The sequence below is a fragment of the Strix uralensis genome, chromosome 5 (genome assembly GCF_047716275.1).
Source record: "Strix uralensis isolate ZFMK-TIS-50842 chromosome 5, bStrUra1, whole genome shotgun sequence".
In the NCBI taxonomy this organism is placed as follows: Eukaryota; Metazoa; Chordata; class Aves; order Strigiformes; family Strigidae; genus Strix; species Strix uralensis.
Window position 1 is genome coordinate 38,674,475 of NC_133976.1, and position 24,548 is coordinate 38,699,022.

At 43.0% G+C, this 24,548-nt stretch overlaps 1 protein-coding gene across 1 annotated transcript in view; it reads right to left on the minus strand.

Annotated features, from left to right (window-relative positions):
- WIF1 (WNT inhibitory factor 1) overlaps positions 1-18,956 on the minus strand; it is a 47,358-nt gene extending 28,402 nt beyond the window's left edge. The window contains exons 1-2 of the mRNA XM_074869364.1: positions 18,766-18,956; positions 18,518-18,657 (exon numbers count right to left, since the gene is read on the minus strand). Of these exons, the coding sequence (XP_074725465.1) occupies positions 18,518-18,657; positions 18,766-18,904 (279 nt within the window). The 5' untranslated portion in view covers positions 18,905-18,956. The remainder of the gene's footprint in view (positions 1-18,517; positions 18,658-18,765) is intronic.
- Positions 18,957-24,548: the final 5,592 nt, after the last annotated feature.

Sequence of the window (24,548 nt, forward strand, 5' to 3'; positions counted from 1 at the left end):
TTCAGCAAAATGGGCAACCTCAAAAAAAAATACATTATGTGACAGTGTTAATTACACAATGCTGTGGTGAAATGCACACAACTCTGCAGAGCCTGTTTTAGGCCTGCTTTCTTCACGTTAAGAAAACTGTGGAAGACTGAAGAAAATCCATGCATGAGGAGGAAGACTATTGTAACAATGGAGTGAATCCCTGCATGCAACTTTCAACAATAACCACTTGTGGTTTATTGCTTTTAAAAGAAGAATGGTACAAAAACTCTCTGATTTTGTCAATGGAAGATGACTAACTGGTGCTTAATATCTCCTGTGGCATGAGACTGTGGATGGCAGATCAGATCCCCCAACAGAGTGATTCAGAAAGCTGAATAGAGAAATTTCTTGGTTACTATCAAAAGGAGCCCTAGATTTTGAAAGGTGACACTGCAGGCTTCCAAGAATGCCTTGCACAGGAGAGATGGATAGAAATCTTTGCAAAATACATTAGCCTTTCCTCCAAGTAACGAGAAAAGAATTTCTGTAAAGATAAGTAATATGAAGAAATCACTGTCAAGAAGTTTGGTGAGGCCCCAAAGTAATAGATTTAGATTACGTTTAGCAATTGAGTTTCTGACAGTTGTCTGCTCTTTGGGAGACATGGGAAACAGGGTGGCTACCTGGTCATTTTGAGCTGCTATTTTCTCTCACTAGGCCTTGAGCTCTGGAAGCCCTCTAGCATTTGAAGAGGTCATTTGAAACCAACCCAAGAGTGGAAGCTGAAGGGCTTGGCAGAAAGAGTGGGGTTCAAGAGGGACACCAGTGAAAAGGACAAATCCAAGTACACCAGCAGAGTGTTAACTCTGAAACTCATCCTCATGTGCAGGAAAAGCAGGCTACCTGAAACAGAGGGCCAAACACATGCCTATTGCATATCCCTGTCCATCATTAGCTCACTAATGAAAATATGATTTTGGTTTAGATCTGAGTCAATCCTTTGATGCAGTAGGTAGCTGCAATGGGGACAGTGGGGCCATTCCACAAGGCTAATGCCTCGGAAAGCAGCGTACAGGCAAAGAGATCCACAGCAATTTCCAGGTAAGTACAAGTACACTGATGCAAAGCCGTGTGGCATGCAGGATTTCTTAGAAAACAGTCACAACAAATTTACAGCTCCTTGTTGAGGAAAGTCTTGGAGTTTCTCACTCCTCTTCTACCTTGCTTTATTCAGAAACAAAAGAGAAAGCAAGAGAGCACATATTTAGACATTTTCGTGTTTAACAGATTTGCTGTAACATATTTTATTACTGCTTCACTAGAGTTACTTTTGAGAAAATTAAGCTAAAAGGAGACAAAATCATTAGGGTTTTGATAAATATGCACAGTTAGTTACACTCTGAAAATCTCTAGCAAGGAATAATATTTCTCAGCATGAACCAGGCTGGAATGTACACGTGGTACACCAGTTTCCTTTAGTTTGTTTTCTCCTATGCCTGACAGATGAAAATTAGATAACTCTGCTTTGGGAAGGGAAGGAGAAGCAAGCAATACACCAAAAAGAGAAATAGCACTAAGAGTTCAGATAAAAAAAATAAAAGATACACAAGCCTTCATTATCTTCAAATATTTAATGAAGCATATTTTTCTGGTATCCTGAGATTTGCTAAAAGTTATTCTCCTGAGAAGTTATTTCTTGTTCTGGCACAGCAAGGGCTAATTCATTCTTTTGTCACTCAACAAAAGATCAGTGCTCTCTTCAGTGGAGATTTCATGATCAGGGATGTTCAAAATGCCAATTTCCTAAGGCTAATAAAAAAGGGGAAATTATTACTGCTCCTTAGAGGAAAAAAAAAATACTGTCTCATCAGATTAGTTCCTAACAAAACAATGCTGTACAGGTCTGCTACTGGCACCTGCAACCTGTGGCTCTATCTACACTGAGAATAAACTGAGAGGTTATTTTCTTCCCCTCACAGCTTGAAAAATAAGTGAAAACCTTGGCTGGCTGGTCCTGGGAGTGCATCTTTACATAGATTATAGACTGTTTGCAGTTTCAGGATCTGGATAGATTTATTTATAATTAATAAATTAGCCTGAAAATTATTTTCAGAGAATGTCAAATAATTTCAATAAAACTTCTATAATTAGGGAAATGATTGCACTAACAAGCATTTAGACTAGTTATGACAGAGATCTGAGCAGACACTACATTTAATTCAACAGAATACTTTAAAAAGCACAAATGTAAACCTTAGAGATGGTGGCTCATCTGACGTGAGAAGAGAAATTTCACAGCTGAAGAATAACGTAATCCACCTCTTGCATGGTGGTAAACATGGATAATGCACAGAGATTCATTTTGGCCATTCTTCAAACTTCCAACTCTTTGTTCTTAAGACTCACAGGACAGCTTTGAAGTTGAGGTTAAAGCTCCTCTAGCACGCCATTACCAAAGAACAACCTTCTGATTATGATCTCATGAAAGTGTAATCAATAACTTACACAAGTTAAAAGCATGGCAAACAGCAAAGGTCACATAATTGGGCCTTTATTGAGTCCATGTGTTTCACTCTTGGCTTTAACTGGCACTCCTGCATAATAAATATCTCTCCCCAAAATGTAAGCAATTAACTTTGTCAAAAATTATGAAATCTCACAGCAGCTTCTGTCATACTGGAGCCCTTCTAGGGTCTCAAGTGGGGACGCTTCCATTTTTGTACACCCAAGTGACAGAAAGTTTGCAGCACCTCTGAGTTTCTTTATCTACTGCTCAATAGATAATGGTCTTTAGCCTTGTATTCCAAGCAAATGAGTGCTTAAAAGTTATGGTGAAAAGGTTTTGAAAAAAATTCAACTCTTTCCTGACTAGTTGTTAGAAAAACTTCTTTAACACTGCTCTCTTTTAACATCCGCTGCATGGATTTTTCAAATGCCTTTTTTTGTGAATATACAGAATAATTTTGTTCTTGTTTTACAGGCTGTCATTGACCAAAGCAAATTCTAGACACTACCGTGAAAGAATAACTAAATTTGATATTTAAATAGAATGTTTGATCAGTGTGTCTGAAAATGAACTTTGGTGTTTATTGTTGTACTGTTCTACTTGAAATCACTGATTTGTCTACTGAGACAAGACCCCAGTATGTGGACATACATGACTGACACGCAGGCCTCCACATAGTTATGTCCTCCATAACTATACTTTGAATTTTTCAAAGCTAGATGGACTGATCTTCATAGTAAAGCAGGGAAGTATTACCTTATTCCCAGTTTCTGATAAGAAACTGAACGGTTTCTACAAATAACTTTTCTGTCTTTCAGATTGTTTCCATAGGCAGGGTCCACACAGCTTCATCCCTGGGTTACAGTACCAGTCTTACAGGGTTTAGTCTTTCGAGTTAAGGTCCAGAACAGCCCAGTGTATTTCCCACCATTTAAATGAAGCATCTTCTTTAAAGCCAGCTCATCCTCGACTTCCTGTACACTCAGAGGAGAGAGATCAGCACTTGCAGAAGAAAATTCAGCCCAGCCAGAGTCTGATTTACCTGTTGTCTTGAACTGCCTTTCCCTCTCTCCCTGGGTGCAGATGGAGTCTATTCGCAGTGCAGGCATCTTCACGTGGCCTGGACTCTGCTGACTTTCTCTGCGTTGGTTTGCTAGCAAAGTCACACTCCAGAAAGGCGTCGAGTCCTGAATTTCACTGTGGCACATGGGCTGCACTGCTGAACACAGACGCTTCTCTGCAATTGGTATTGTTTCACTGAGTTTTAGGAACAGTTATTTGGAGAAACTCTCTCATCAAAAATGTCTTTTTTCTGCCCCTAGCCACTGCTACTGTACCAATCCCTTCCTATTCTTCAAGGTCTGTCCTTCTTGCCTTCCCTTTCTTCTTGTCCCAATCTTTCTTTAGAGGGGATTCAGATGATGAACATGGCAAAGAGCCATTTTGATTTTCCTTTCTTCTCCTTCTGCTATGGTCCCTTTCTTCAATGGGATTAAGAAATGGTCCTGGCACTTTCTAGGTTAAAAATTTTGTGCAGATGAACTTGGTGAAAGACAAAAGCAGTGTTCTGATACAGGAGTACTGGCATGACAAGGGCAATTCTCCATTCAAGGAAGATGAAAGAAATTAGGAAGAGTTATGACAGTCAGGGTCAAGCTGAGCTTCCAGATGAACCCTTTGCAGGAATGAAGGTATGAAGTTTATTTTTGGAAAGCTACATCCTTCTGTTGTTTTTTTTTCACTCTGGATAATGTGACCTATCATCCATCAGTATAAATACTGACAAGGAGGGCCAGCAGTTCACAGTTCCCCAGAATAATGTTTTGCAGAGACCCTAACCTCATTCTTATTAGAGAAAATGCCACTGGGACAGTTCAGCTTCAGACACGAATGTGTGGACCTTCCCAAGTCCAAATTTACCTCTGATGAAAAACCATATGGACTTCTGACAGCAGAAGTCTATACTCTGCTTTGAGATAACTGCCCCATTTGGATTTAAAGAGTTTTGTTAAGATCCGAGATGTAATTTATTCCTTGACACACAGCTACGGTAAATCTGGTCTGCTCTTGCAGACCAAGGTCCAATTGTCCTTTCTGTCTCTCAATACATCCCAGATGTACTGACAATCCTAACTTCTGCTGGAGTCAAAGGCTGCTGGAGGTTCTCCAAATCCCCCAAACCAGCCTTTATTGACTAAATGAACTGAGTAGCTCTGGCTGAGTGGAGTCCATGGTACTTTCAGGAAGAAAGAAACTGGGGCAGAAAGACCTTGCTGAGCTTTCAGATCTGCTCTCTGCGTCACTACAGGGCACAGAAATGCAGTGCTCGGCACAGCAGCCTGTGGATCAAACCCTCCCTGTCATCTGCAGCGGGACTCTCTGTGATACCAGTCAGCTGAGTCAATTGTGTTTGGTTCTGTTTGAATTTCTGCCGGTTAGAAGATGCTTGGTGTTTGGGAGTTGTTTACTTTGATTTGATTTGCCACATTTTCTGTAGCTCACAGTACTGGGACTGCACCAGGACAGCTCAAGGCAGCCTAAGACTGTGCTGTCGCAGTCCTATCCTCTTCGGACGTGGCCATGTGATGAACTAACCAAAACAGCAGATTGAGTTAAAAATCAATCACTTCTTTCTGCAGGACTAGTTTTCAGCCAGAGCAGCTCCCTGAGTGGCCCCATCAGCACTGGCACAAGAAAGAGAATAGAAATGTGTGATCAGGCATAGGAAAGAGGAGGGCATGGTGTCAGCTGCTAGCCTGGCTGAAGCTGTTGGGGAAAGGCACTGGAAGTGAGGCAAATTGTTCCTGTGCCATTGGCAGACATCAAATTTCATTATCCTGGTGTGGGGAAGTAGCTAAGCTGAGAATCATCAGTGAGAAGATGGTTCCTCAATGCTCTGCTGAAACCAACAGAACCTGCACCTGGATAGAACATGCGCATTCCTGATGGCACTACCAGAGCCATCAAGTGGCCACAAGGCTTTTTATCTCTGAGAAAAATGAAAAAGCCAAACACATGATCCCAGCCTCAGAAATATCTTGCTATAGTTCATTAAGGTTATACATAGGGAATAATTCCGGTTGACTCCAGTTTGTCATGTTTTTCAGCTTGAGGCAGTTCATGTTGACAGGTTTCTTTGGAGCAACACTAGATTACAAACACGTTTCTGAAACGTGGCCAGGGAGCTGTACTCTTTAAATGGAATATAACATACCTCTCGGGAAAGTGAGACAAGCCAAGTGCCACTTTTCTGACTGTGCCATGCTTAGGTGTGCTGTGCAGCTGAATAGAGGATAGGTTACACATCTGTTTTCAAGTGGCTGTCTTGGCACGTCTTAGGAAAATGTTGTACAGAGTCTTACAGAAGAAACTGAACAAGGATGTTGCACCAGGAGGCTTTTGTGATCATACCAGCCATACATATAATTTGCCAGTGAGGAAATCACCAGTCAGGGTATGACCTGTCTCAGCTGAGGATGATGCTGCTTTGGTGCAAAGGTGAGGCCCACGCTCCAATGCTTTTTCACATGAGGTGCTCAGGCAAACCAGACTGTGCACTCCTGAATCAAGAGAATCTCGACTCTCCTCCAACAGCCTTTGCCGTTCCGGTGGTGCACATAGCATATGGGCTCCCTCATGTGGATCTCCTAAGAGGCACCAGGGAAGGACCGTGCAAGTACAGCTCAGGAGCAGCTCTGCTGGGAGGAGGAACTCCCACACCCTCCCCAGGGTGCAGGGAAGGAGATCCCGTCTCTGCCTCGCTCAGAGAGAAGAGACACATTGCTGTCTAGACAATGGAATTAAGTTTAAGCAATATGCAAACTATTTTCAAACTTTTAAATCTCTGAGGAACAAATTGGAGTTCTTTCCTAATCCTTTCTACCTTTCAATCTTTTTTTTTTTTCAGGAATCTGAGGAAATGCTTTACAAAATCCACTTGTGTTAATTAAAAAAAAAGTTTCAAGAAGTCTTAAGGTATCCAGTTAAACAGTCAAAAATCAGGAAATACCAGTGAATAATGCTGTATGTACAGACTTAACTCTGTCTCTGTTTTTACAGGACATTAAAACCTCATTAAGTACATGATCTCTGGTTTTACAGGACATTAAAACATCATTAAGCACATGAGCCCATACTAATTCTCATGTATGAGACATAACATCATGCAGCTTCTTCTGTAAGTGTGACTCTTACACAACCAGAGAACTGGTGCTGAAGTCCTGCAGGTTTCCTCAGAGTGAATGGCTGTTGCAAACACTGAGTAGTCTTTGAAAATCTGGCCCATTAAGTCAACTGGACACGTTAATATGCAGATACACAGTAAACCACACAGTTGCAAGCTGTGCAGTACAAGACACGCAGAGGTCTAGGGAAAAAATGCTTGCACATGAAGGCCAACTACCTTAATGCAATAGTTTGTTGCTGTAACCTTTCAACTGTATTTAACAAACTGAGATGCGTATGAATTAGGGGTGGCAGGAACTGGAATGCTACAACTTGCTGATCACAAGGCTCATTAGAAATTTTTGGGGGGGTAACGTGCATGGAAAAAACTCTCAAGCCCAAGCCATGCTGTTCATATGCAAATATCCACAAAAGTTTTCAAATGCAGATTTTTAAAGTAGAAGAAATCTCTTTTCAGAAAAATTACCATTTATCTGTAGGCTATTACCATACTTCTGAAGAACAGGTGAACAACGCACCTCAGTTAGAAGGTCCATTTTCCATGATATACTGAAAGGTATGTTTCTGGTTTGTTTATGGTATGTTTAATGGTTGAGTTTTCAACATGCAGTTTGTACAAATTTTAATCCAAGGCTTTTTGCTTTTTCAAAGAAATGTCTTCAAATATTTTCTATTGAGAGTGGTCAGTAGCTCACCTTGTGCTTGCCAGAAATATAACTTAGACTTTACCACAGGAACTAATTTAAGTATACCACTACTAAATCTGGTTTATCAGAGATAAAAAGCAAGCTTCACCTAAACTTCTCTGCTGCTTGATAAATTGTCAGAGTAGATACTTACGCATTTAAACTGTCCTGTGAATGTGGCTGGGGCAGCAAAACTGTATTTGTTGCCAAGGCAAAATATGATGTGTGAAACAGTATTGCAAACTCTCATAATCGAATATCAGTTCAAGAAATTCTGCTCAGGTTATAAGAAAAGCTCCAGCCCTCCTTTCTATGTCTCACCACACTTAGGGAAGCCCCTGCGGACTGGCTGCTTCCTCCATCTTCCCCTCTCCTGGGTGAAATAACCAGTCACAGCACAAGCAGGAGACTGGCACAAGTCTCTCCTCAGAGCAGAGAGGGTTAGTTTGGCAGTCCTCTTCTGTTTTGGTGGGGAGTGGTTACAACGGAATCAGAGAGGGAAGAATTTCATAATATCACTTTCACCAAAGGGCAATGGCCATCCTTTCTTTCCATCTCTCACAAAACTGGCTTTCTGCTTCCCACTCTTCATGAGGCCTCTGGCCTGGGGAAGGGAAGAAATCCTGAAGAACCTGGGTACGCTCCATCACCTGCTCTAAATCAACATGGGGGGAAAGACCTTACTGCAGTTATCTCAATCTTTGCAGACAGGGACAAGAAACATACAAACCTCGAAACAGAAATTTCTGTTGCAGTTAGTGGGGTTGGGGAGAGGTGGAGAAATAAAGATTTCATGAGAACTTGCAGAGGCTGCGAGCTCTATACCTCCAGGTAACCATTCCTCCTGCCAGCAAATTTTCAGATTTCCTTTTAAATATTTCCCCATTAATTTAATTGAATGAACTTACACTGCTTGGTTGTATTTTACAGGATGAGAAAACCTTACTTTTGGATGGATAAAGGTCTTATCTATATAAGTTAAATACTCAGGAATATTGTAAATCTTGTAATTATACTGTTAGGTTTCAATTAATTGCTGTCTAAACAAATCATAGTAACAATGGCACCATGGCAGCAACTATATAAATTATCAAGTTTATTTGACTGCAAATGTTTGGCAGGACAATTAAAAAGGGTTCATTTACTAAACAGGGTATTCACACTGACACAATTCAAATGTGAACTCCTTTAGTGGGCAGGACAAGGTGCAGACTTTGTCCCATCAAAGGAAAACTACTGTTATGTCAAGTAAAAATGTGAAACCCAAGTGGTTCTTCATGTGATGAAGGCCTCTAATTTCTGTCTGTAAGGGACAGTATAGGCTTCTCCACCGTGTAGCTAATACCAACAGGTCACAGGTCTGACTGGAGAGGAGCAACATGTTGGGTCATAAGCTTTCAGCTACGCTTCTTTGACAATACAGAAATCTCATCATCCCTGGGCAATCTGAATAGATGTTCCTGTGCAAAACTGAAAGGAAGGAGATAAAAAAACCTCAGCCCAAACCAAAAAAATAACTCAACCAAGGTAATGGTCAACATGCCCTGCTAGTAAATTATTTCCCAACTCTTAATATGGCTATGCATTTCATCTGTTGCTTGTGATTACAGACCCAGGTAACTGTATTTTGCCTCTCCTTCCTCTCTGGTAGATGCCGGTGTGTTCTGCTGTGCAACCTGCCTGTTCTCCCTGAAGGTCCCTGTGTGGAAGACTCCAGGCACATAGCTGCTTGCAGCTATTTGATGTATCTGTGGCTTCACAAGGAAAAAATTGTTTCAACCTGGTCACTCAAATGGACTCTGTTTCAACAGTTCAATTTATTTCCCAGAACCTCTGCAAGAAAGAGAACTGGCTAAGGCTCAAACTTGGAAAAATGAAAGCAGTGTTTATTACAGTTTAAAAGGAACAGGCTGAAGTTGGTACTTGTACTCCTTACTGAAGGTGTTCAGTGGACTTGATTATTTGCTTATGTGGCTTTTAGTCTCAGATTCCCATTGACTATATCAATATTCACAGATTTGCAAATTGAGAGCAAGTAGAAAACATTGCAGGGAGAGCCTATCTTCTCCTGCTCATCAACAAGTTGTGATCTCTCCATGTCTTCCTCGTGTTCTCAAAAAAAAATAGGTTCATAATCGCAGTACTGAAAGCTCTGAACTCATTCTGTGATGATCAGGATGGTCCAAGAGCCTGCCCTCTCCTTCTCTGGCCAGCCATCATTGTGAAGGCTGGCTCCACTGCTCTTGCTACTGGTTTCTGTGCTTCAGTGCTCAGAGGTGGTGACAGGTCTTCTCATTAGTGGGCTGCTGTTTGGGGAGTTTGTTTTCCCTGGTGATGGGCCAAAACCTGAGGCTGGGTGATCGCCAGCTTTGATGTCAGGCATATTTATTTCCTTTAGGATCGGTTGGGTTTAGCTAGCTGTTTATCCAGGCTAAGGGGCAACTTCAGAGGATTTGTGGAACCAGCTCTGAAAGCAGTGTTTGGTCTCTAAGTTATTTATTGAAGTATTTGGCAGTGATGGCAGCAAGTGCTGAAGCAGCTGGAAGGTAATTGCCCACTTTTTCCTTGTATGGCCAAACATGCTGGATTCCACCAGTTGGTTGCAAAACAAAGCAAACTTTCATATTAGATGCAAAACAGCCAGGGGTTTTGTTGTTGTTTGGCTGAAAAAAATCCACCCCAAATCTTTGTGAGCCTTTACTAAGGCGTTTCTATTCCGCATGTGCCTTTCTCCAAGTCAGACAGACTTGTCGAGTAACTCCTCCTCAGCATTTTTGTGCAGCTAAGTGGTCTTTCTGAAAGGACTATGAATCCACATACTATGGTGGATTTCAGTATAGCTGGATAAAGTCTTCTCATTGCCTCTGTACAACAGTATCACTGTCTTTGCTTTATTTATATTACTTTTTCTGAGGCAGATTTTGGTTTGCTGCTTCATTGTACAATCCAGTCTCAGTTTTGGGTTCCTGCCTGGCCCATTTTGTGTTAATGGCTGGCTTAGGGGATGACAGGAGAGCAGTGGATTTTGTTTACCTTGACTTTAGTAAGTCTTTCAGCACTGTCTCCCTCAACATCCCCACAGAAGTAGTGAGGAAGTGGAATTTATGTAAGTGAGATGGACTGCTGCACTGCCAGGCTCAGTGGGTTAGTAGCAGCACCACGAAGTCCAGCTGGAGGCCGGTCACTAGTAGTGTACTTCAGGGGTTGATACTAGGTCTCATACTGTTTAACATCTTCATTAATGACCTGGACGTTGTGACAGGGTGCACCCTCAGCAAGTCTGCAGATGACACAAGACTGGGAGGAGTGGCTGATACACCAGAAGGTTGTGCTGCCATCCAGAAGGACCTTGACAGGCTGGAGGAATGGGCTGACAGGAACCTCATGAAGTTCAACAAGGGTAAGTGCAAAGTCCTGCACCTGGGGAGGAACAACCCCATGCACCAATACATGCTGGGGGCCAAGCAGCTGCAAAACAGCTTGACAGAAAAGTACATGAGGGTCCTGATGGACACCAAGTTGACCGTGAGCAATGTGCCCTTGTGGCAAAGGCGGCCAACAACCTCTTGGGCTGCATCAGGCAGAACGTTGCCAGCAGGTTGAGGGAGGTGATCCTTCCCCTCTGCTCAGCACTGGTGAGACACACCTGGAGTGCTGGGTCCAGTCCTGGGCTCCCCAGTGCAAGAGAGACATGGACATACCGGAGTCAGTCCAGGGAAAGGGCCATGATGAGATGGGAACATGCCTCATAGAGGTCTGAGGATATGTCATGTTTTTCCCCATTTAGCTCTTTCTTCTACGAAGTATGTGTAAGGAAAGAGGCGAATCTTCTGCAGGTTCTTCTACAGGCTGACAGGTCTCATTAGAGCCTGGGAGGACCAGTGATGCAGACAGAGGCCCTGTAGGACTGTCAGTGCACACACATCATCTGCCAGGGTGCTACCCAAGGGGAAAACACATCTGATCTCAATGCATACCTACTCATTGAGCAGGACTTCTGTTTCTTTGTACGATTAGCTCAGCTCAAACTGTCACAGATAGCCCAGGCGCTTTTAGTACATGGATCTCAACTTTATTTTGTATAAGAAGAGCCAGTCTTTCATTACATTATTACATATATTTTATTACAATCACAGTTTATTACAATTAAGATTTCAAAATGTCAGTCTCCACAAACCAAACAGAAGGGAAAAAATGGAAAGTTAACTGTGCATTCAACAACCTATTCAAAATGTGATTGATTTTGTGTTTCTTCCATTTACAATTTAAAAAAAAGCCATTTATGTAACAGAAAATACCAATAAAGCTATCTTCTACCTTTACTGAAATATACCCCTGCAGCAACAGACATCTACTACATTTTATATAATTCACTGCTGAGAACACTATGTGTTTTGTTATGGAAAGACTAAGTATTGCAATGCAACTGTCCGTTCTTTGCTGTGCATTTTGGGTGACTGCAACATCTTTCCAACATGTCTGGGCTACAGTCTGGTGAACAAATAAACTGCTAAAAAGCAAACAAGCAAACAAAAAAAAAAAACGCCAGCAAAACAAAAAAAATCAACATGGTTGAACAGCAGAATAAAAGCGACAAATGGAAGTAAAGTAACGTCTTTCAAAAGGTAGAATTTGTGCACAAAAAGGAAACTAAACGAAGAACAAACCCTGTCAAGCCAAGTGTAAAGCCACAGGAAGGCGAAACAAAAAAGGTTTTGAGATGCATTTTCTTGAAAGCTTTAAAAATACTAATCAGGAACTCATTGCTCTGAGATAAGGTATACAATACTTAAAATTCTGTTCAACATGATGCAAGCAGCTACTACATATCGCTGCTTTGAAAACTCTGGGTCATAATGTATTCTTTACATATGTGCATGCCCTAGGAAGAGTGTGTTTTCTTACACTTATTTTGGCTAGAAGCAAGTAATTCATACTCGTAGCTACCCAGAAAAACCTCTTTGGAAAGCATGATACCAACAGAAGAAGCTAAATAAATCTGAAATTCTTCCAGTTAGTTCTCATTATGGTTAGTTCTTATTTTTTACTCCATGACATTACTTGTAACAGCATTAACTTCAGACCACTAAGAACATACTTGGGAGAACTGTCTGTAAAAAAGAGGTGATGCTGACAGAAAACATTTTCACTTCCACAAAGAAGAGGAAAGCAACACAGCTTTCAGAAAAACTGTTAGTAACATGGGGAGAGAAATCTGTATGTTTTCACAAAATATAGTCTTGAAGCTTGGAGTGTCCTGTTAGTTTCAGTGGTTTTCAACAGTTATGTTGTACAATGCAGCTACTACTGTAAAAGTAGTGAAAAATATTTTATTAAGATTTTTTTGTTAAAAATGCATTAGAATATTTACAGAAAGGATAAACAATGAAAATCTTGAAGAATGGTTTATTTAGTGCAGCTTTACACTGCTGTGTAAAAAGAGTAATTGTGTAGTTTACACATATACCATGTAAATTACTATGGAAACCAGATGTAGCTTACACTACAAGGTGCCTTGTAACTCATCTCTGCTAAGCAATAAATCCCCCCCTTTTCTTCTTGGCAAAACTTTGAGAAACTTTACTGCTGTTTTCTATCAGCAGATACAACAGATGGCTGGCACATGCCTGCTTTACTAAGAAAGTGGGATCTCTACAGCATTACTTTGATCCCTGGTGGCATGTCTACAACACTGAGATGCAAAATACCACAGCTGAGCAGAATCTAAATATTAAAGGTTTGGAGCTGTGCTCTCGATATGAGAAGCCCCTGTCTAAAAATCATGCTCACAGTATGTAAACATCTTCACATTCCACATGGAAATTTTGGTACAGAGGTCAGAAAACAAAGTTTTTCCTCTGTTTGGTGACATGAAACCGCAGTGAAGGTACTACTGTAAATCCCGAGAGTGTGAGTTTACATGATTGCCTTGACCAAACTTCCAGAACAGCCATACTTTTATTGGAAAAAAAACCCCTAAATTGTGCATATGACACATTTTTTAATCTGAAAAGCATCACTGTAACAACTGGGTATGAATAAGATATTTACAAAAAGTTCAGCAGTCTCTTTGAAGAAAAGTTTCCTTTGAAGAATTACATGTTTTGAAATTCACTGGTTTTTGTTTCCTTTCAGTTTATCAGGGAAACAGTGATGTTTGAATGCAGCACCCTATTGCACCGATAATGCCTTAAAATTGGTAGTCTCTTAGCTTTCCTTTGGGCAAGGAAACAAAACTTCTCCTGGCATAGCTGGATATTCCATTTCATCTTCACGGTCGGGCTATGTCTCAGCAATATAAGGTAATTCTACAGAAATCAGTTGAGCTATTCGGGGCTGATGGTCACATTGCTGAGATCAGAACTAGCCTCCAGGAGTTGTAATTATGTACCACTCCTAAGCTCCACATTACAATATAGAAATGATGCTATAAAATGCACTGATTACATATATTCCCTCTTCTTAAGAGGTGGGCATCTTTTTGCTTTACTGAAGGTTACCAATAACTCTGATCAGGAGTAACCCAGTCCTTCCAGTAGGGACAGGTCCAATTGCCTCTTTCAGGGGCCCTGAGGACTACATGCTGGGATGCCCCCTTATCTCCTGACACTTGTGCTCTTGTGGCCAGAAGTACTCCCAGACCAAAGACCTTTCCTCAGCACTTGATCCCCTGGTACACACATGCATATCTCCTGTCACAGAGCAGAACCACCACTGCCATATCGCAAAACGGCATGCAGCCAGCAGCACAAGGCTGGATATATCTTTAGCACTCAATATACATGAGATATCCATGCACCATGAGATCCCCTTGTGCTCTACATGCATCCTCCAGTACCATGGGCCACATTCCATTCATGCACCAGCACAGGACTGAGTATTCAGATTCAGACTGAGTCACATCATGGGCATGCATGTAACTGTGCAACAGGAGAGGAGCCGTGGGGTACTCATGACAGTTGGGAGTAGGAAGTAAGCTGCTACAATAATTCATCTGACCCCAAATACCTCTCCCATATCTGAAGGAAAGAAAGTAGCCTGGGCGGGTTGTGGCCCAGACTGATTGTTTCTGTGGATCAGACCAGAGACTGCTACAGAACAAAAATTCCAAGTTGCTCTTTGGTTTCTTTTTTCATCTCCCATCTATTAAATCAACCTGGATGCTGCTCTGTCACTGACCACTTGCTTCCTGTGCTTTTTTTTTTTAATATGGTTCTCTCCCACCAATACTCACTCACATGTGAATTTAATTTTATTGCTGTCAGAAGTCCCACTGAAAGTTAGGCAAACATATTGTTTTTTGTGGATTTGGAGCTTAAATACCTATCATAAATTCCTAAACACTGTAGAGATGATGTTATCACTACAATCTTTGGCACCTTCCACTGGTGGACATAGTGAAACATGCCGCAGCATTAGTTAATATAATAGGGTCTATTCCCCTCTCATTGAGAAGTCTTTAAGTGCAGTCTTCCCCAGAGGATGAGACTCCCAAAGTTGTTACTCTTTTGTAAAAACCATACAGAGTAAGAGCAAGAAGCACACCAGTGAGCTCTAGTGGTTACACAGATGCCTACCATATGCTATACATTAACACCAATTTTTGCTTTTTTAAACCTTTCAAATCAAGGAGCAATCTTTGTAATTACCGATTCATCCAGATTACATTTTTTCTCAAGAGAGCATAACATCTGTAATCTTACGTTTAAATTCATAGGTAAAAACATAAAGTGCATAAAAATATAACAATCCCCTTCTGCAGTACTCTAGCCTTCTCGTAACTGCTGGCTCATCCTGACTTCAACAGAAAAAGCACATATTCAGCACCTTCAGACCCTTACATTTTGGGCTTCCCCTAATATATCCTAATTAATTAATTAGAAGTGATGGATTAAGGACTAAAAGCAACTAGGGCTTTTCTTTGGTTAATGTTTTCTAGTGAAAATGGCTTTAATTGTTTACCATACAAAATCTTTTCCACAGAAAATGTATCCAGGGCACAAAGGCCACTGTATTAGAAATGTAACATCTAAATGTAGCAGATTTTTACCACTTCAGTTTACACAGAATACAGATATAGTCTAGTCCTTAAAATGTTGCTTTCAACAGACATTTTTGCATAGAATATGGACATATGCAGCAGTGCAGGACTGAGAAGTATTGCCACTCCCTGGGCTCGATTATTTACTCATCTACAACTTGGATCATTATTTATCCCAGGAGCAGGTAGATGGAATCTACCCACAGGATATTTTTACCCACTTTCCACAGGTGTAAACAGGGATGCAAGGTGCATGTCAAAGAGAGACTTAGCCCTACTCTGTTGGAGATCCCAGGTGTGGTGGGTTGACCTTGGCTGCCTGCCAGACACCCACCCAGCTGCAAGCGCACTCCCCCATCTTGTTGATATGAGGGCTAGGAACCATGTAATGACATAGACAGGATCTCCTGTACCTACTCAGAAGTCTGATATCTGCAGACCCAAAAAAGGTCTTGCTACTGCTAGAGGCTGTGGCATATATTACGGACAGGCGCCAAAACCTTGGAGCCCTAGAGAAACATCTTCAAATCCCAAGTGGGGTACGAGGTTCAGAGGTCTATAAGGCACAAGATACAAGACTCCCAGAAGAAATTATTTCAGTTTTACCAAACAGGAGTCAACTGTATGCTAGTTAACAGTTGTTTTACAGAAAGAAGTCTAGTACTTCGATATCTTGAGTACTAGTTTCCATTTCTTTTCCTTTTTTTCTTGCTCTCTTCTCCCCTTTCCTCCTCTTCTCTCCTCCCCTCCCCTTCCGTCCCTTCCCCTTCCCACTTTCCCTTCCCTGACTTAGGAAACTCCCAGAAAGAAGTATTCTGCCAGAATAAAGGTAGCAAGTATTTAGTACTTTCCTGGACATGTCAATGGAAACTTCTAAGAACGCATATACTTAAAAACAAAACAGAACACTGAAAAAACCTGTTAAAATTTACTCATTTCTTCCCCTCATAAAATACTGGAAGTTCTGGAGAAACTGTGTTCTTTTGCTACAAATAACTTTTATCCTACTCCTCTTTGCAAAACTACTGTGGGCAATGATGTTGTTGCCCTACAGGCTACAGAAGAAATACTCATGTTTTTTCCTGTCCCTTCTCATCATGTAAAGGGCTGGGTGGCATAGGGGCAGTAAGTGCCCTGGTTTCCACAGAGGATAACAAGAACTGTGAGTAACGGGCAGCTGTACTCAGACACCTCTAAGGGATGTAAAACCCAGCACGACTGTTTGTGATACCAAAAAGTAGACATTTTATCTAGGATGCTAAGTATGTTTGGTTTTCCCCAACTCCTAAAACACTATGAGGTTGAAACTCCTTCCTTAGCTTAGGCTACTGGTTGAAATCCTGCTCCTCATCTGCAGAGCTGCATAAGTATCTAAATATCCACAACCAGAAGACTGGGGTGCCAATGTTTATATTGACTGGACACACAGATGAACTTGTAAGGAGTAGCTAGATGAGATTACAAAATCTGAAAATGCAGAGTGTCTCAGTTGTCTCTCAGTCAAACACTTGTTTGACCCATAAATATCTGAAAGCTAACACACTGTTCTAGGAACAGAGTAGTGCAATGATGTTACTTTAGCCATTTAGGTATTTCACTTACTAATTACGTTTTGTCTAACAGGAATTCAGTAATTCAGAAAAGAGGAGGAGGAATAATGGGTTAAACAGCTTTACTGCTGCTGAGAAGGGATTTCACCCTGCAAGTTGCATCAAGGGGAATACTTGTCTATGCTGCCTTAAGCCTGAGGCTCTTCTCACTGAAATCTGTGTTACAATCATCTTTTTCTAATGAGCCACCTGTAGGCAGCAAAGGAAGAAGAAGAGAGCACAAGAAAGAAGGGCAAGAAAAGAAGGAGAGGATTCAGTCTAACATCTCAATCCTCCTTTCCAGAAAGAGGTAACGTTATCATGGATAGCAACTGAATGAAGCTGGCAGAGAAATGGAGCAAGAAATATAGTCCCCAAACACCCTAATTATTTCTAGGTATTTGAATGCCAACCCTTGGCGTACAAAGTTGTTTTCTCTGTAAAACTGGACTGGAACGCCAAAGACCTCGAGCAAGTCACTTTGTGAGTAAGTTTTGTCTCTCCACATTCCCCTCCCTCTCTAAAAGAGGAGGTGAAGCATTTCCTAAACTCAAAGGCTTTGTGAGGGCAGCAAAAAATTACAAGGGCCCCAGACAACACCTCAAAGCCAAACAAGTCCTGTAGTTAGAGTATTTTAAAACAACTAAAACCACAAACAAATTTGTGAAGCTGCAATTAGCTGAATTATACAACCAATTTTCACTGAATATTTCAAGGTAAATATTGTTTCATCTTCACCAAGCTCTTTATTGTATAAAGTCAATGTTCAGCCTTGTAAAAATGAATTCATGTTATCCATCAGTTTTATGTTAAAATTATTTTTTCCTGTATCCATGATAATGTATGCTATCATGTGTCAGCTTTATACAAATTCAAGATATGCTGTCAGTGTGTCAACTCATGCATATGTTTCTTCATGAAAATGTCATACATTCTTATCTTTTCAGCAAAAGAATCCAAAGGATTCAATACACTGCAGATTTACGTGGTTTTGCAATTAAGCTTGGTAAAATTAAGTCTACAGGAGAGAACTATTATTTACCAGAAGTACAAATTAAGCGTGCACTTTTAGTAAATAGAGATCAATGAACAACCTGTAGTACATGTCCATAAGCTAAGGAAAGTTGAAAGAAAATTGCCTTCACATAACTACTGTCAGGTAAAATGTAATCAAAAGCAAAGGCAAGGGGTGTCTTCCCGGTGAGCTCTGGCTGGCTGCTGGCGCCTCACCAGCCTCCCGGCTCCTCCGCTGCCCGCGACACCCGGCTCTCACGCACTTCGCAATCCCACCTTCAAGCACACTTTCCCGGCGATCTGGCCGCGTTCCTCGCTGCCCCCCGAGCCCCCCCCCAGCGCCCTTTGCTTCCCCCGCCGCCCGCCCGCGCCCCGGGACCCGGCACCCCGCGGGGCGCTGACCCGCGACGGCAGGCGACCCACGCGCGGGCCGCTCCGGCACGCCTGGAAGAGGCTTCCTCGACCGTTCCAAAGCCAAGCCACCTGCCCGGGTCCGAAGAGCCGCCCCTCGCGTCCCCGCACCTACCCGTCCCGTTGCCTGCCAGGTGAAGTTCATGGCGTGGATACCGACGGGGATGGCGGGCATCCGCTGCTGGGCTTTCCTGAAGTCGTGGGTGAACGGGGCCATCTTCCCCTCGGACACGATCAGAATGTCCTCCTCGAAGCCTGCGAAAGGCAAAGGGGCGCGATGGGCGGCAGCCCCGCCAGGCCGGGCCCCGCTCGGCTCCGCGCTGCCGCCCGCCGCCGCCGGCCCGGGGGAGCGGCCCCGCTTACCGATGAGCACCCGCGCCTGCTGGGCGCCGATCCACATGTAGAGCGTGTCGGGCTGCCGCGGCGCGGCCCGCAGGCTGCAGAGGCTGAGGGCGGCGCAGAGCAGCGCGGCGCGCAGCCGCCCCGCCGGGACCGGGGCCATGCTCCGCGCACCGCTCGCCGGCTGCCGCTGCCGCTGCCGAGCCTGCCCTCTGCCGCGGGGCGGCCCCGGCGGCGGCGGGAGGGGGGCGCGGGGCGGGGCGGGCACGGGGGAGGGCGGCGGGCCGCGGGGTGCTACAGCCCCGTCCCTGCCTGCGGGCGGCTCCTTCCCCCGCCGTCCGGCCGTCAGCAATCCGCCTCGGCGCCGGCGAGTGACCCACGGCTGCTCCGGCACGGGGGGCGTGACACGGGGTCCCCGTGACCGCCACATGCTGCGCACGAGGTGCCGCCTGTGTCCGTCCGTCCGTCCGTCCCCCCGCGCGATGTGTCCCCGCAGGGGCTCCGCCGGCGCCCTGGCAGCCGGGATGGCCCCGCCACAGGCACCAGCGCATCGCGGGGGGAACTGGCGTCCGCCTGAAGGAACCCGGCGTGTGCGGAGCGGTCACCGTACGCGCGGGGTCTGGGTGCGGGGTTGGGGAAGCGTCACCCCGACGGCGGGTGGGGGCTCCCGGCAAAGCTGGGCAAGGCGCCCAGCCGCGCCCGCGGGCCGGGCCGCAGAGCCAGCCGTCGGCGGGCGGTGCGGCAGCTCGGCGCTCCCCGGCGCTCGGAGCGGCGCGGTGGCTCAAGAGGGAAGAGGCTTTCGCCTTGCGCTTGTCCGAGGGTGTCGAGAACAGTGGTGGTGAGAAATTCTTTTACCAAACAATGTTTAACTCTGTATTTAACGAGGCCAATGAGCGATTAAACCGGACAGAGAAGGTACCCTAACCTTGAGAACAGATACATCCTGGCAGAGTTGCTCAAACAAGGCTGGTAAGAAAGAACATCTTGGCCGGACAACAAAGTTGGGAAACATCCAAGGAGAAGAAACTGTCCTCAAAAGACTCATGACCATAAAAGGGAAAAAGGAGTAGGGGGCTGACTCCCCAAACGACCACCGACGACCACCCAAGACCCCCGCGCATGCATAGTGTAGTTTTGCAACACCAGCACCGTAGAAATGTAGTAGATAGGCGGAAAGGTGGAGACTTCTTGGAAAATGTGTGAATATTCATGTCTTTAAGCTATATAAAGGATGAACTTTTGTTTTAGGTGCACGTGTTAGAAGGAATGATCCCACATGCACCTGGCACCGAATAAAGGAATGCCTGTTTCTTAATGCTACATTGGTGTTAAGAGGTTTATTCCCGATTTCGTGACAGTGGAGACTGAAAAAAGCTGAAATGTTTGCCGTTTACACAGAAACTGGAACTGGCTCAATATAGAAACTTAGTAAAGCTGAAAGAATTTTCTATTCAAAAAGTTATTTAAACAGAATCATGCCTTTTGAAGGAGTAAAAACTATTGTTTCTAAATTTTCTGGATTCTTTTTTTAAAAGCTAAAACTAACCAGGATAGGTAAAGTTTGAGTAAAACCCCCAAGTTTCTGTCTGTAATGTCTGGAAGGAGCTGGAAGGTATTTTCTGCCTGTGAATGCTGCCTTGGATGCTGCTGTGCTCTATCCCATCCTGTTAGTGTGACTGCAAACGTTACCTCAGGATTAACTGCCTGGCACGGAATTCTTCAGGTCATGGCGAACAACATGAACTTGGTCTCACTTTTCCAGACAGATCGATTTGAGTGGAGTTTGCCGTGTCAGGTTACACATGGGGAAAAGGCACTGAGCTCTGTCATTATTTTTCGTGTCAGAAGAGCATAGACAGACTGGTAATGGTGATTTTTTCAAGAAAAAGTTATATGGTTCAACACATAAAATAAGCTCGCCCTCCCACTGACATGCTGTATGGTGAGTTTTCCTGTATCTCCTTCTGAGGAATCTGCTGCTGCTGTCAAAGGATCACTTCACTAATCCCGTATCGCTGTTTCTGTCCTCGAGTAGGTACCCCTCCCTTGTTTCTGTTGTTCTGTCTGCTCAGGATTTTGTTGTCACATTTCCCAGAACAGCACACATGCGTACCAGAAAGAAACACACGCATTTACACAGCGTGTGCATGTGTGTATATATAGGTATACATTCATAAATACCTTGTAATTGTGAAGCGCGACATTACAATGACATCTCTGCATTTTCCATACATAAATACCTGTAAGGCACCTGTGCACCTCCCAACACTTTCAAACACTTTTTTTCTCCCAGTTCCATGCACTGTATGGGTGGGCAGTTGGGACACAGAGAGGGAATGACATGCTCAAGTTTACCCAAGGCACAGATGTAGGCTGCAATACAGTTCTCCCAAATCCTCAGCTGGTTCCTTAGTAACCGTCCCCGCCGGAAAACTGGGGTCAGAGTGTGCACCCTAATAGAAAAGCCCCAACTCTAGGTGCTTATTAGATAAGGGTGATTATTTACTTTCTAAAAATTATTTATGACTACTTACTGGGTGTAAAATGCGGTTTCTCACACTGGCTCCCCTGTGCTTGCCCCTAACCGACTAGACCTACGGTCAGAAGGATAACTGCCTGAGGTTGCTCTCGGGTTCACGCTTCCCGCGGAAGGGGGGGGGGGGGGGCGGGACTGGGGGGACCCCGGGAGGCCGCCTGTGCGAGCCCGCCCTCTGCCGGCCGCGGCCGCCCCTGCAAGACCCGGGAGGGGGCGGGGGGGGGCTCGGCGCAGCGGCTCCCGCCGCACCCCCTGCACCCCCCGCACCCCTGCCCCGGCAGCGCGGGGGGTGCTCCCCTCCGGCTGGGCTGTCCGTCCATAACCCGGTACCCACGGGTCGAGGGCTCGACTTGCAGCAGGTGTGCAGCCAAGCCCCGTGCCAAACAAAGCCACGTCCCGTGGAGATGGGAGATGCCTGTAAGAGAACAGCTGTGAATTATTTTGGAAATTTACTGCTGGTGGGTTTGATTTTAGAAGACAGAAAAATATTTCGGGTTTGAGAATTAAATATGATTCGTTTTTCTTAGCTTCAAAAGGTATGAGCAATTTTCAGTTTGTGACTAAAGAGAAACGTAGTGGGGAAAAATAACATCTGAATAATATCTTTTAGAAAGAGGTTAAAATGGGACCCTAATATAGGTATGATTTTTTTATATTCTAATACAATGATTTACATTGTTATTTATCACTTAAAAGGGCTTTCTTAAGATCTATCAAAGGAAGAGTATTTAATTGCCAAGTAATAAACCTGGAACATCTTTTCTGAAGCTGTGATGGTACAATAGAAATACTCTGAGTAAAAAATGCAGTAGCAATCAGCTTACTTTCTGCAGAAATAAGTAGTAAATAGTGACTGACATACTGTTCAGTGGGTATGTATTTGTATCTGCAGGCTATCCTCGTCCATATACACCTATGTATGTGTTTGCACGCCGGTGTCTCTCCTCCAACATCTACCAAGGCTTAGGTGAGCCCTGTGTAGTGCTGAGACTGGCCTGTTGTACTGCAGTGCCTGTTCTCCCAAGCTCCTCTCTATTGTACCATTGTACCACCATGAGATTCATTGAGGACATGGTTTGCAAAGCTTGTGTTCATACTGCCTGCTTGCATTCAATGGGAAGATCTAGGTAAAAGCTTGTTATATTTCTTTTTGATCTCTTAAACATCTCTTCCTCCTAACTTACATGACATATTTCAGGGAATAATACTCACTTTTTAAGTGAGTTGAGCGCGCTGTGGAGGGTGGGTTGGAATATACTTGGAAAAGCGAGTGTTTCATGGTTCTTTGTTCAGTGAAATGGAAAACACACATGAAAACAGAACTACGTCGTGAATGTGGCTTCAAGATCCACTGACTTTCATAGGAATGCATATATAGCTCATTTGTGGCCTGCTCTGACATTCATTGCAACTGACAGCATCCCCCTGATGACAGCCTTGGCATGAATTAATGAATAGATGGTTTGAATGATCATCTATCTAGGGAGGGATATGGAAGTCAGTGCCTGATGCCCTTTGATCGTCAGTTATGAGTAATGTAAAACGAGAGAGAAAAAGGCATAAATAACAGTAATGGGTATAAATGCGGCCCTGAGGTGATAATTTTCATCCCAAAGGTTATACATGCTGTTTCACCTCAGGTCTACAGAAATAGTAAATACATATTTTATTTATTTGTTTCTTTGTGGTGAACATTGGTAGATAATAACTAACACCTGCACAATTTAAATAAGGAAGAAGATGCCAAATTGAAGCAGGATTTTCAGAAGTGCTCAGCCTTCTCTGGGTTTATTCACTGAAGTGAATCACAAAATTCCTGCCAGTTTCAGCAGAAATAAAGTTTATTCATTGCAAATTAGATCCCCTCAAATTCTTGCTGGTTAGGCCAAAAAAACTGGCATTAAGATCTGGCAGGGGAAAAAAAAAATCATAGAACTATTTTTATTAGAAAAATCAGTTTTGCTGGAATTGGAATACGTTGAAGATTCCAAAACTTCAAATGGGAAATCAAAGACTCCACCTTTAATTATTCTGAATATAACATTCCAATTAGTTATTTTAGAACATCGTCTGTATAGTAGCATTAAAAACTATGTTAAAGCAACACTCTGAAGGTTGTAACATCACACACTCTAGGGGCAGGAGAGGTCTCCTCTTTTATATCACTTATGATACACTTTTTTATCTGTTCTGTTTCTTTTCCTACAATATTCCTGGCTCATCCATTGGAGAGCATAGAATTAGTCTGGCTTTGAACCAGGCTAGGTAGTGAGGAAGAAAATTATTTTTAGAGCCGTTGCCTCATTTGTTGCTGAAGTTGAAAAATGTATAGCAAATGAGACAGGAGTTTGCAGAAGCAAACATAAAGAAGTTAGAGAAAGATGTCCTTGTCCTTGTTTCTGTCACGTGCCTATGTGGCAATAGCCAAGTTACTTCATTTTTTTTGCCAAGTGGTCACCAATTTTTGTTCTTCATTTCAGGGTGCCTGACAGCAGGTCTTCAGTCTTGTCTGCAGAATCCCAAAATCCAGGTAGCTTATCCCAGAGGTGGTGCAAATATGTATACTTCTGTCTTTCAAAAGGATAGTATAGCAGAGAAGATCAAGGCCAAGTGATGAAGAGTTTGGAGAAAACAAAGTATTCAAGTAGGCAGTATTTGTTTTCTGCAACTGTATTATTAGCTACCACCTTACAATTCATGAACATGTGTTACACACACTCTTCATTCTGGGAGCTTTAAAAGTTTTTGAATCATTGAATTTGCAATGTTTTAAATGCTAGGGGTTTTTTTATAACTTGTGTGCCATTTCTCAGCTTTTTAAAAAAAGCAGATTTAACCTTCTTTTAAACTGCAGTAGCAAACCACACTGTTTTAATTAATTGGTACTGTAATTTTCATTATTTGAATAGACTGTAATAAATTTAGACTTTAATTATCTCATTTTTAAAAGGAAAAGTATACACTATTTTATCAATTAATCCCAAAATTGATCATTGCTATTAGCCTGAAGGCATCAGTTCCCAGCTCTTTCTCTTGGTGACATGACTTCTAACTTTGCTTCAAGTTGCAAGTTCCATTTCTGTCACTTATTTTGTGTTTGATTGAGAGATGTGTACATTTATTTCAAAACTGTCAGAGCAAAGTAATTTTAAACAAAGAAAAGTAGACCTGTTTGTTTGTTTTATTACATTTTAATAAATAATTTCCATGCAAGTGTATTTTTAATTGTTTCAGTTTTCTTGATTATCAAATTTTTCAATGAAAAATATGT